The sequence below is a fragment of the Oryza sativa genome, chromosome 10, assembly GCF_034140825.1.
Source record: "Oryza sativa Japonica Group chromosome 10, ASM3414082v1".
Classification (NCBI taxonomy): Eukaryota; Viridiplantae; Streptophyta; class Magnoliopsida; order Poales; family Poaceae; genus Oryza; species Oryza sativa.
This window is the reverse complement of record NC_089044.1, coordinates 15,140,420-15,154,839: the sequence shown is the minus strand read 5'-3', so window position 1 is coordinate 15,154,839 and position 14,420 is coordinate 15,140,420. Positions and strand designations below refer to the sequence as shown.

Sequence of the window (14,420 nt, the reverse complement as noted above, 5' to 3'; positions counted from 1 at the left end):
ACACATACAAAAATAGATCAATGCAAGCTATGCAACACCCAAGCATCCATTGACATGGCAGCAGCTTTTAACAGTCAGGTCACACATCAGCAGTTAACAAGGAATTAAAAGTGAATTTTAGTTTGTAGATAACATAATGCATGTTGTCATGTAATACAAACTGTCTCTCAAACATCTGAGGGCACATATCTTGTACATCACTTACCCTGAATCCACCAAAAAATTGTTGTCCTATACCATAATCTCAGACTTCTAACCCATGGATCAAGGTCTATTTCTAACTCATGGATCAGAGTCAATTTCTAACTCATGGATCAAAGTCTATGGCTAAAAGCCAAAGAAAAAGAAAATATTAGATACAAGTCTTGGGGGTTCAAAAAGGGGGCGCATATTAATCATCTGAGGATGGATATCAAAACTTTCTGGGAATGTACTCTCGCGGATTTCCTGTATTGCCGGTGTAGGGACTATGTGCAGAAAGAGAACTCTTGGGAACTCAGTAGGTCGCTTGCAGGCGAGGTTCTGTAAAACAGCTTGCTCTGCGAGTGAGTGAAGTAGTTGGAATATCTGGCTCTGGAGATCTCGGTGCTGGCAAATGTGATGGAATGAAGTCATAACTGTGATCAGGGGAAGCGGCAGCAGCTTCAGCCATGAAGTTCTGGAAAAGAAAACGATGGTCAGGAGAGTGGTAGGGCAACATTGATATTTTTAAGGCAAACGTACAAGCGTGGAATTCATCTTACAGCCTCAGGCTCTCAGCACAATAGTGGTAAAACTACAGAAACCAAGGTGCAATTCCAAAAAGCAAAAAGCAGTCCCGGTAGCAAGTGGTTGAACTTTCAAGGGTACTGAGCTGCTATTCAGGTCAAAGTTCATGCATATCAACGAAGAGTCTAGAACCTGATACACCAGGACAGCAACCAGCACCCTGATTTTCCATACAAGGACTGGGCTAGCGAGCATTAGATGAATAGCAATATGTGGTCTGTTTGCGGAAACATGGAATCTTATACAATTAATTAGCTGTCCAGTAGGTAAAATAAGATTGAAAACTAGATATTGAACTATATTTACAATAAAGGAAAAATTGGCTACTCTAGAACCAATTTTGCCTACAATAAATGGAAGCAATACCCACAAAAGAGAGGATTGCAGTCATGTTGTGTTTTTCATAAAACAGAAATAGAACCTTGTCTAAAAGTAAAGACCAGTTATGTCAACAGAAATGCAATGAACTTACTTAGACTAGTCATTTCATCAGAAGTAAGTACAACAACAACAACAAAATTATAAAAGCTGCTGCTACCTTTATCAACTGCTCTGCAATTTGAACATCTGTTGCAGCACTTCCAGTGATCTCAATAGACATTGCACTGTCATCAAGATCCTTTATCACGACGCTTGATCCGCTGGCTTGGCGAATGTAATCAATTCGTGCACCAGTTGGGCCAATTACCGCTTCAGCATAGAAAATTGGAACTTGCATCTTCATTATAACCTGCCAAGCAGCCCACCGTCCAAAAATGATAGTAAATAGTGTTGCGCAGACAATAAAAACATGTCAGCAAACAAGAAGTAAATAATGTTGACAGGACTAATTAAAACAAGTCAGCAAGAGTCTATGATAAAAACCATACAAACCTGAGAAGTGACTGCAGGAGATTGACTAGTTAACGAAGGCACAACCACATTTGGCAGTTCTTCTGGAGCGCATGCAGAAACACGGCAGTGTTGAAGGTTTTCGACATTAGTTGAAGGATACATCTTTAAGGATGGAGATACTTGCCATTTATATGCAGAAACAGCAGGAGATGGGGGTAGTTCAGTAGCAGGTGATGGAGATACCCTTGTTGGATGATCATCCCTTCTGTACAAAGATATCCCCGAGTGTGGATGTTTTTCCATTTTAGTTGATTGATATGTCTGCCTCAGCGGATGTGGATGTGCCTGTTTTCCATACACAGATATAAGGGAGCGTATTCTTTCAACAGTATCTGATCGACCAATTGGTGGAGTTGCTTGCCATCCATATGTATTCAGGTTGTTATGCAAACATAATTCCATTGGAGATGATAAATATGCTTCTGCTTCATGCCCATAATGTGGAGGTGTGACTGACCGATATCTCCCAAAAAATACTGGTGCTTCTTGTCTGTATTCAAATATGTCAGCATGTGTAAAGTTTTCCATTGGATACCTTGAATAACTAGTATCAGTCCATGGGTGTTCAAGTTGAAAAGCTTCAGCATATAGGGAGTAATAGCCTGGACTAGCTTCGTGCAGAAGGCCCTCATGATGGTCACTGTAGTGGAATGGGGGCATATCCACAGGTGAGATTGGAATAGACACCTGAAGAAAATCATTCCTCAGAATTAAATGTTGCGAGGACAAAAATGTACTGTGTCGGTATGCTCAATTGCTCATTAAATAACAAATGTTCAAAATAGTGGCAACTTACATGGGGGTCAAACAGTGGGATGACACTTCGATGAACCAGGTACTTTCTCAAATGACAAGCAACAAGTTCCAATGCTTGATGCACTCTTGCAGGCAGTCCCCAAATTTCAATAATCATATCATCTTCAAGTGCAACAGGTGGCAAGTCACCGTCTACATAGTCAAGACATGATGGAATGAGTACTTATTAAGATTATATATAGAAGGCTGGAAAGTGTACCAAATAATAGCAGTTTAATCTTGAAAGTAGTATTAGATACTGAAACTGCATATCACCAAATGGAACTAATATAATACCATTTAGGTCAATCATAACTGAAACTTTTGAATTTAAAATAAAAGTGCAACCCATTTTATCCAAATGATGGATGCAATGAAACCCATGCGTCATCGCATTAAACAGATGTTGCATTTTGTAGTTTTGATGAAGTCAGTGTCAAACGCAGAGCTAAAATTTAGAGGCGAGGAAGGGGCCGTGGAACAACACTAATAAAAAAATAGGATTCAGAAGGATGGTTTGCATATGTTTTACCAGATCACCATGGCATCAATGAGATTAAAATCCCTCCAAGATTTTATTTGTTGTTTCATACTGCCATTTGTGCGGGAAATATTGCTAATATCACTTGAGAAAAACTATGTAATTTAGTTTAGCCATATTTATGAATCTAGTAATAGATGAACGATAAATGCAAAATAATAATCAACGGATCAACTAAAATGCTACTCTGTATGTTGCAATGCCGTGGCCATTGCTTGGTTACTAGATAATTTGACCGTGAATACATAGCAGGCATGATGGGCTGAAAGCACTAGGCCCGGGGTCCCCACCTTCGCGCCCCCTGCTCCATCCGCCATGGATGAAGTCATGCTTAAAACTGTTTCTTTTCATTGCATCCATGGGCAATCATTGTGTTATTGTTGATATTGCTTGATAAATTCAAAGAAATAAGTTAATTAGTCACATAATTTTCATGCCATATCAGAATCCTTTAAGTGTAACCAAGTCCTAGTTCATTATGTATATTAACTTCTCTGCTTGCTCTGTAACTATTTAAGTGAGTGACAAAAGAAAGAGAAAGATCAATTAATTCTTAAAATAATATGGTTGATCCTTTTATAGGATGGTCCCTAACAAGAATCTCTAATGAAAAAGGAAACAAACAATCTAATGGAATGGAAACATAGACAAAGATAGCAAGTAGGGATATCTAATCCACTAATTATCTCTCGCCAGTGGTCCGCTTTCAACGGATGTCATGTTGGACGGGCCGCATAAGTACGGAACACTGGCCATAACAAATACTTTCTTAACACATAAGAAAATATGGACACCTGACAACATGTACATAGCTACACGCAATATTAACTATTCCTGCATGAACATATTTTTTCACAGGTACAATCTCAGCTTATAATTAACCAGCAAAAACATGTTTGACAGAATATGCTGATGTAGTAGTCCATTTAATTCCTTGATGGGGCTAAAACATCACTGCATGCTTAAGAAATTTAGTTTCAATGCAGTAGAGTCACCAAGCAACATGAGTAACCATGTGCTTCAGTAAGCTGAAATTCATGTAGCTTATAGATACACTAGTGCATCATCCAAAGACCCGCATCTGTATATATGGAGAGTTGGAGACCACTGATATCAAATTTATCAATAGAAGGAACTAGTGGTTCCAAGAGGTGCATCAAAGTAAGAAAGTTACCAATAACATGGATGTTGGTTTTAGAAGCTTTCTTGATATAATTAATCACTGAACCCTGATCGCCAATAAGGCTTGCTGCCTGTTCACTTGGTGTAAGAATCCGTGCCACAACTATATTGTTATATCTCACATCTAAACCATCATCATTGATTATACACTCATATACTCTTAGTAGTGCATCAATAGCTGGAGGTTTTGGCTCATCAGGTTGTTCCTTTGCAAAAATGATTACCTTCCAATAAAAAAAATTGAAAGAAACAAAATTGAGGAAATTATTGAACTAAACATAAATGATGCCCATATTTTTATGAATCACAAGCTATTGCAAAAATTATGTTGAAAAAGACCAACTTATATAAGAATCCAAAGTACAAAGACAAAAAAAAACAATATAGGAGGTTATATTTCAGTTACCACAAAAGCGATTGGAAGTCAACACAACATCGTAACAGGACAACATTCTAAAAGCAAAGAAAAACCATCTGCATCCAGGATAAGTACATTCTATAGTCCACTTCTGGTTTGCTAGTTGATACTTGATACGTTAGCCAGATCATGAATCATTCATACATTTCTCTGAAAGAAACCCCGCAGTATTGTTTGTGGCCAAATGCTATAAAATTTAATTGCAAGCACTCAATTAAGATCATCATTGCCAAAAAGAAAAAAAAATGCTAGCATACTGCAGGCAGAAAAGGAAACAGTATTCTAGTATAAATAGTAATGGGAAGTCAAGGATGATCAAGAAAAAAAATAATACTACTAAATGGAGAACTTACAGCTCGCTCTGCAGCAGCAAAGTGGCCACCTATTACTCGGACGCAGGCTTTTGTTTCCTCACACAGTCTTCTAAGCCTTTCTCCACTGTGACCAATTACTGCGCCAACTTTAGTTGCAGGAATCAGCATCCTGAAGACACTCGTTCCAGGCCAACCAGGATCCCTATTTTCGCCAGCCGAACAGTTGGTACCACCACACTCTTCATCATCTGTAGCGCCTTGTTCTACCATTCTCCAAATCACTTCATCCTCCTCTTGCCTTTTAGTTTTGCTAAAAGCTACAGTAACCTCTTTCTTATCACAATATGAATTCATCCCAGCATTCCTGGTAGCACTGAATCATCGAAAAGGATAAATAGTAATGAGAACAATCTGAATAGTGACATTCCTACAATTTAATGATGGAACCAAGTAAAATTTCCTGGCAAAATCCCATCGAATATCAACCCCGCAGTGAGCGACTCAAATCAAGAGCTCAATCAAGGCTTGCACACAGACGCAGTATAACAAGCCTCAATCACCGGGATCCTAACAGTCCCACAAACAAAGGAACTGTGTAATCTGAAGCTCAATCGTAGCAAAGAACAACCTGATCAGCTTAGCCCCTGGTACAGCTCTGCTCCCAAGTACTACCAAGTAGCATCATTGCGCATTGCCCGAAACGAAAACTCGAACCAAGCCCAACACGGTCACCAACGGAGAACAACTCGCTATAGCGACGCCGACGCATCAAAGCATACAAACAAGCAAACAAAAAAAAAATGAATAAAACGAACCAACCCCCTTTAGTGCCTTAAGAACTCAGAGCGACACATATAACCCCATGGATTAGACCAACAAGCCGTACACCTCCCAGCTCGATACCCAAGTAAGTCCCCAACCCCGCCAAACCCAGCAGAAATGGGGCCGGCGATCCCCGCCCCGCGCGGCACCGGAGCACGGCCGCCGCCGCTGCTGCCGCATCGCTTGCATGCGCGCGAGCGGAGAAAAGGTAGGAGAGAGAGAGAGAGGAGGAGGAGGAGGAGGGGGAGAGAGCTAGGGACGCGGAGATCACCTTCGCGACGCACGGCGTCGGCGGCGGCGGCGGCGGCGGCGCAATGGCGACGGCGACGCGGCGGGGGCGGAGCAAGGAGAGTGGGGTTTTGTGGGGGGAGGAGGAGGAGGAGGGGTTTTGATGGCCAGAGCGTGGAACGGAACGGAGGAATGAAACGGAAAAAAGAATAAATGGGCCGTGTTGGAAGTGGGCTTTCTAGGGCCGAAAAGAGGATGTAGGCCTTGCTTGGATGGGCCAGAATTCTGGCCCATACAGTTCAGGCCTTGTTTGGAACGGGCCCAATCTGTCTGTCATGGGCTAAATTTAAAGGAATAAGTTCACTTCATGACCCTCAAAAGTGATCGAAACCTAATCCATGACCCTAAACCACAAAACTGGATATCTTGACCCCCAAACTCTTAAAACCGGTGCAATTTGACTCCTTGGGTGGTTTTGGAGGGCGGTTTTGCTGACGTGGCGCATACGTGGCAGTATTGACTCGGTCTTCTTTCCACGTGGCGCTTAAGTGGTATTAGAAATAAAAAATATGCGTGGTACCCATTAGTCATTCACACACAAAATAAAAAATTGTGGGGCCCACTGACATGTGGGCCCCACATGTCATCCTCTATCTCCCTTTCTTCTTCCTCCCTTCTCTCTTTCTTTCTCTTTCTCTTCTCTCCCCTTCGCCGGCCGCGGGGAGCACGGGCGACTGGAGCTGGAGCGGCGGTGGGCAGGGCCAAAGCAGTGGCGGCGGCGGGCGGGGGCCAGAGCGGCGGCGGTGGCGGCCTCACCATCGACCTCGCCAAGTGGAGAGAGGAGAGGAGAGGAGAGCAGGTGAGGGAGGAACGGAGGTGGTGGGTTACACGAGAGGCGGCGGCGGCGCATAAGGGCCGGAATGGAGAGGGGAGAGGCGGAGCCGTCGAGCTCGTGTTGTCGCCGCCGCCGGTGCCTCCTCCCGCACTCACAATCGCCCGCACGCCGCCAAAGCTACCGCTCGACCTGCTCGATGCCTCCGCCGTCGACGTCCCGCGTCCTCCTGCGCTGGAGCTGATGCGTGTGGAGGGACAGAGGAGAAGAGGAGGCACTGGACTACGAGGTCGCACCTCCTCGCGACGACGATGCGAGGATGGATGCGGGGAGGTGGTGGAGGATGGCGGCGAGGAGCTCTGATCCCGGCGATGCAGATGGATCCGAAGCTGTAGCCCGTAGACCACCGACCCCCCGCTCGATCTCGTCGGAGTTCGAGTTCAAGAAGGATACGACATGACAGTTATCTATTAATTAGGCGTAGTTTGTTAGTTTTCTTTTATCTTTAGGAAAGTGTGTTTAGTGTCCGATAAGAACTTTATCTTTTCCTTTTTAGTTTCTTTCTTGTCCGACAAGGACTAGTATCTCCCTATGGGTATAAATATGTACACCCGGTGTCATTGTAATCTATCAATCTATCGATCAATAATACTCTCGGCGCATCGCCACCCTCTTCCCTGAGGTTTTTACTTATCTTCCGGCGGAACTTGGGCACCTGACGCAGGGCTGCATCGGCTTTCGATCTCCAGCGAAACCTTTGTTGCCATCGGCTAAATCCAACTTATATGTATATGCAATCCCTACAAGCCGATGCAACGTCCAAATAACTTATCGGCTAGCACCCCGATAAAACATTAGCATGAACCTATCGGCTTAACAAGACTTATATTATCAACAACAATCTAGTAGATCGAATCTAACCGATGCAGCACGAGATTGTATATGATAATCTAATACTCAATGAGCCGATAGATCTGTCTAATGTGATGGATATAACAAATCTATTTAGAACAACATTATGATTGTAGAGATATATCGGCTAAGACAGGAGATCAGACCTAACTGAAACAGTCCCAACTAAACCGATGCGTCTCTAAACACAATGCAATTAGAGATAGAATTGAGATATCAGGTAGGCAAATATATCAACCAAACCAGAGCGATCCAAGAGATCGAATCGATGCAGCCTTGAACAACACCAACGTAGCCGACAGATTCACCAGGGCCCGACAGAACGTAGGACTTACCCCTTCGCTGGAGATTGAAAGCCGATGCAGCCCTGCGTCAGGTGCCCAAGTTCTGCCGGAAGATAAGTAAAAACCTCAGGGAAGAGGGTGGCGATGCGCCGAGAGTATTATTGATCGATAGATTGATAGATTACAATGACCCCGGGTGTACATATTTATACCTATAGGGAGATACTAGTCTTTGTCGGACAAGAAAGAAACTAAAAAGGAAAAGATAAAGTTCTTATCGGACACTAAACACATTTTCCTAAAGATAAAAGAAAACTAACAAACTATGACTAATTAATAGATAACTGTCATGTCGTATCCTTCTTGAACTCGAACTCTTCTAGATAAGCTTCCTTTGATTGATCCGACGCTACCAAGAACACGACATCGTGGAGACTTGACTCCCATCTGCTGATTCTAGAACTTTGAAGCCGATACTGACTCTAAACCGAAAGTAACTTTGGGCTTACCAAATTTCACTGTTAACACTAGGTCAACACCGCCACGTCAGCGAAACTGCCCTCCAAAACCACCAAGGGAGTCAAATTGCACCAGTTTCAATAGTTTGGGGGTGAAGATATCCGGTTTTACGGTTTAGGGTCATGGATTAGATTCGGGTCACTTTTAAGGGAGTCAAAGTGAACTTATTCCAAATTTAAAACATGTTAAACTATTGTTATTATTCTAGTTCACTCCAAAGCAAAGAAAATCTGTGTGCTTAACACTAATAAACAGATAATTTTTTATATTGTTATATTTTCTGAGTATAAATGGAAATAGAGAAAAAATATTTGCTTGATGAAAAAGAAATAATTTTTGTATTGAACCTCCGATACCAAGAAAACAGAAAAACTTGTTAGTCGAAAATATTTTTGTGCAGCATGCATGTCCAACATCAATAAAAAAAGGGGGCAAAAGAGAACATTAAAAAATGCAGGAAAAAAACACAAAAAAAAGGGCCAAAAGGTGATCTTTGTTGTTACAGCTAGCTTGCAGGTCGCCTCATGGTCAGTTTCTTGAGTGTTAAGCTTGGAATCAAAACAACTCGGCATGCAAACGCAATGCAAAGGGCAAGGAACCAAACGCTTTGCTTGCGAATAAAATCATCAGCTCAGGTCAGAGCCCTGCATGCATGCAGCACTACTCCTGAAAGACATACACAAAATGTTTTTAAACTCTAATTAGTTAACTGCAAAATTTCTAGTTTGTTCACTGGCTAGTGATGTGTTATATGCTTAATCATGACCGAGAATATGCGTAATCATCGCTTAATTTTCATAACCAGCCAATTGACTTTCTGCTCCCTGCTTGCAGTTTTACAAATCCAGTTGACCATCCACAGAATCTTGGTTGCGAAGTTCTTCTCCTCTGCCTTAATCTGCATGATCATTACCAAGCATATATTACTCATTTTTCAGATAATGAGGCATATATTACTCATGATTACCACTAAGGCAGATGCACCTCATGACTGAATTCCATTGCCAAGCATATATTGCTCATGATTAAATCTCCTAATTAAGTATACATACAGTGCACTCCTTGACACAATTGCAACATAAAATAACCCGAAATAACTTAAAATCAGTTGACAGTTTCGTGTGTTGGGTGTAGAAGTGTAGTGTGAAAGCAGCAAGAGAGAGCAAAGGAAGAAAGAAGCATGTGTAAGGCTGTGGAAAAGCATTGCAGCATCGATCATTTGCTGCATATATACGCAGGTAGCTAGCTAGTATATAGGAGAAAAGCTTTCTTCTTCCTCCATTCTTCAGTTCTTCTCTCCTCCATTAATTTCAGTTCTTCCCCTCGATCATCTTGTTGAGAGGAATGTCGTCTGGCCTGAGATCGTACCACAGTGGTGGGTACACGTGGACGGTCTCGGACCAGGCTTCATTCCCCTCAACAACTCGTCGGAGTAGAGGAAGAAGACGGACAGTGATGGAGCTCATCTGGACCTCCTCTGATATCCTTTTGCACCAGCAACAATCTTCGTCTTGCCCTGTGGTAACTGGTAAGTACTCTCTTGGTTCTTCCAGGCATTTGCACATTTCATGCGATGATGAACAGATGAAGCACTGAGTTTGATGATTTCATCTTCCTTAACTCGTGAAGCAATGACGATACTAGATCAATTGGTTGGAAAGGAAATCAATTCAGACAAGCTAGCTAGCTAGTAGCATCTTGATCGATCACTACTCTCTTAGCTAGATTGTTTTAATTTTATCAGCAGCTTCATCAAATCGTCATCAGCTTTTCCTTTTTATCTAGCTAGCAATCACATTCACCACTCTCAAAACACAAAGATTAGTTTAATTATATTAGCACATTTGTAGATTATATGATCCACTAACATAAGTGCTTAGCCATCTATGATCACTATAATACATAATTGGATTTTAAATGACCGTTGTTTGAAGTAACTACAATTGATCTAGTTTGAACCGAAGTGGATGTAGAGGATGTAGAACCTCGAACCACCTCATGTATTGTCAGTGTAGGGGAAATAGTCGTAGCGGTGAAGACACCAGCTTGATCCCGAGGGGGTCGCCGACGATCACTTGCAGAGTAGCGGTGACCTTTTGGTCTCCACCTACACTGTCTCATAACAGCCGTACGTTCTCCCTCTAGCACTCAACTGATCAGATAAGGTTTGAGGATTTTTAGGGAGAAAATGATCGTGGAGAGATCATCATCTATCCATGACACCGGTCTCCCCTATTAATATGAAGGTAAGGGAGATCGGGGGCAATCCAAAACATGGAAAGATTTGGCGCTACCAATCAATACGCGTAATCATCTAATTATGAAAATATTCACAAATTAAATCACATTAATCCCACATGCGAAGGGTAGAAAACAGCCGTGCGTGCGGGGATTTCCTCTCGATTTCCATGCCGAGAGATATAATTTTCCAACGACATTAACTACTGCAGGTAGTATGCTTGCGGCTCTGCATGCATGATCAGCTGTGGTGTCGTCGTCGCCACGGATCTTTCTCTTACTATCATGGAAAGATCGCTTCCAAGATTGCTTCGCCTGCTCGCACGTGTGAAGCCCAAGAATCCAGCTTTGCTTGCTGCCCCTGTTGCAGCCTGCAGATGATTACCGCCGACACACATGCACGCATGCAGTTAGGTGGCACCACTGACGACGACGCAAAGCCACCATTTCATCAATTATCACCGTACTGCACTTTCTGCTGTGTGATATATAGTGTTCATGAAAATTAACCTGGAGATCGAACAACAAGCTTCTGAGAAGAAATTTTGAATATTTCTGATTCTGTCTCAATTGAAAGCTACTAGGCAAAATGAGTGATAAGTAGTAGCAAGGTTGTTAATTAATAGGATCCCCGATCGTATATTGTAAGATATCCTAGCTAGCAAGCCGAAACAATTAATCTCGTGTTATTCTATTTGTATTCATATGCTGATGCTACCAATCTCGTGGGATCATATGGTTGTAGTATCTCATTAGGATCCCAATCATATGATTCTATATGTAAGTACTATATATTAATAAAAAGTGGATCGAAAATAATGTGAATAGTAAAAAGGTCAATTAAATTTAACAAATTAATGTTATAGGCTTTAATTTTTGCAATGTATTACAGATCTTTTATAAAAAATATGCACTTTTGTAAAATCCGAATCCGATAGGATCCTGATCCTATGATTCAATGCTTTCAGGAAAAAATGACCTATCTAAGAATTTAGTGAGATTTGGGATTATCTTTCTTTGCCTCCTTGGGCTGTCATCTACTCCTCTAGCTTGCTATTTTTGGACACCATTCATATAGAATAATTTAGTGAGATTTAGGATCTATAGTCCTTTTAGCATGTATTAACGGGGTATATTCACATGTGTATACTTGTGGTGTAGACGTGTAGTATGTGTATGTCTTGCATGATTGGGAAAAAAAACTCAGAATAGCATGTCAAGAACATTTATATACTGTCCTCTGAGCCGGATCCGACGGCGCCAATCCTGGCCATTAGCTAGATCCAGTGTTTTGCGGGGTCAAAAAGGGGCGACAGAGACTTGAAATGCGGTGGTCATCGGTGAGGAAGAGTTTTAGTGACCGGCGTGGAAGATGGAGGCGACGACCGACGGGAAGAAGATGGAGGCCATCTATCATCCCCAAGGCATCCCTCAAGCACTATCGTTTGTCCCGAGGAGAGGCCGGAGGCTAGTGAGGAGAAGGGATAGGAAAGCAACTATCGACGTTGCATGGTGGGTGGTGATGACGATGACGGTGGTCATATGGCGACGGATGATGGCTAACAACAGTAGAGATGAGGACGATTCGTGAGGCACCAAGCAAGCAAATGAGAAGAGGGAGGTTACTGGATCGGATGTGTGACCCCCTCTCCCCACACTGCACCAACTCATGCATCCCCACACTGCACCTGCTCATCCTCGCACTTGTACGCGCTCAGCCAAGCTCTAAAGTGAAGCTCAATTCCGGCTTCCTCTTGGGCCTGGCTAGGGAGTCAGGAGGCCTTTATATGCATGTGCAGCGCCAGGCCTTGTAGAGGGCGCGGGCAACCAAACATTTGACAATTGCATACGTGGATATAAGTTAGGCTTGATGTAGGTAACCAAACACGCCCATATGCATGATGTGACGCTACTAGTTATGGTTGATAAAGAAAATGATCGAGAAAGATCAATTTGCGCTGTGACTTTGGAAAGTAAATTAATGATTAGTTCTAAGACCTTTTAACTTGTAACCTTGTGGGGACGATGCTACGATACCTTTGTGGTTACTTAGTTTATTAACTAGATGTAATTTGGATAGAAACGCTTTTGTGATCGGATTTATGCATGTTAGCTCTTTTGAGCATCACCTGTGGTCATTTCAATTGGTAAGACTTTTCTGGTCTCTTGATCTCTTCTTTGGAGTCTTCGACTCTTGGTACATAAGTACATTGTGAGCGTGGCTTCAAGTTTGAGCAAGCTAGCTCTCCGCTGTCACGAGGATTGCACGGAAAAAAATCATTTCACACCTTAAAGTTTATTATCACATAACTTATATGATACCATATTACACATATCAAATATGTAAAGTTATTAGATGTGCTTGAGATATAGAGAAAGAAATTAAAAATCCAAGTGTGAATTTGTGCTGGACGTACTATATATGCGCCAATGGATTTTCAGTACACCCTTTGGTCATAATATTATAAGTTTAGGACAATATTTGGTCCATTTTTTTTAAAAAAAAATTGATAATCAACAATAATTTGCTAATTCTCAATAAAAAAGTATGTGTAGATTTACGTTTAAAAGTATTGTCAAACTTATTGTATTTAAAAATGATGGTTAAATTTTCAAAGTTTAATCAAACCTTATTCTAAATAACAAATATTTATAGCCGGATGGAATATTTGGGAGGAAAAGTATACTGTGGACACTAAGGCTGTGTTCTTCCCCCATTTTCCCAACCCACCTCTCTCGTTTTCCGCGCGTACGTTTTTCAAACTGCTAAATGATGTGATTTATGCAAAAACTTTCTATATGAAAGTTGTAAAAAATCATATTAATCTATTTTTTTAAAAAAATAGTTAATACTTAATTAATCATGCAATAATACAAGCTTCGTTTTGCGTGCCGGGAAGGAGGGGTTCCCAACTCTTTCTCCCGAACACACCCTAGGATCCTAACCAACAACTAAGAATTATTGTAACTAAATTTTGAACATATGATTTCTGCACGGATTTTATAGAACTTAATCTATTTTTATAAATACTATATAATATTCCTAAATAGAATAGTAAACTAACGTTATACAATAGCTATAATTTGGTGGGCGCACCACTAACGTGTATATTTAGTGAGTGACAAGAATAGGGGCTAATGAATGGGTGCGTCAACAGACATATAGATTTTCAATGTTAATTCGTAAAACATAATAACAATGGCTAGGCTAACTTGTGGTTGACAATATTTGATAGGTTGTCCAATGGTATCGATTATTATGTATGATTTTTTACATTGCAAAAATCAGATAAAACACAAGTTGTAAGTAACATTTGAATATTCATAAAATTTTGTTGAAAAAAAATTAGGATTTCAAAATTTTACAATATATAACGGTTTTACAAATTAGGAGAGCTTTAGATAAATTTTACAATATATAACGGCTTTATTGAATGCTTATTCATTTTTTACATATGCCTATACCGGTTAACTAGCCAGCGCCATTTTCTACTTCTTATTAAAACAAAAAATCGCGGTGAAAACGATCCTAAAAATGCAGGTTTACCTGGGAGAAATAGGCAAAGGCCCAGAAAATTAAACCCTGGGCCAATATGGGCCGTCCAGATCGGATCCAACGGTAGCGAAGCCCACCACAATATCTACTCCCCACTTCTCCAGCCCCTCTCGCTCC

The 14,420-nt window shown here is 41.4% G+C and overlaps 1 protein-coding gene across 1 annotated transcript; it reads right to left on the bottom strand.

Moving 5' to 3' along the window:
• Positions 1–93: 93 nt before the first annotated feature.
• LOC4348619 (flowering locus K homology domain) lies at positions 94–6,140 on the bottom strand. Its single transcript, XM_015759142.3, has 7 exons — positions 6,006–6,140; positions 4,952–5,285; positions 4,173–4,404; positions 2,459–2,610; positions 1,642–2,349; positions 1,307–1,498; positions 94–658 (listed from the first exon to the last, which is right to left on the bottom strand). The coding sequence occupies exons 2-7, from the start codon at positions 5,264–5,266 to the stop codon at positions 497–499; spliced, it is 1,761 nt and encodes a 586-aa protein (XP_015614628.1). The 5' UTR covers positions 5,267–5,285; positions 6,006–6,140; the 3' UTR covers positions 94–496.
• Positions 6,141–14,420: the final 8,280 nt, after the last annotated feature.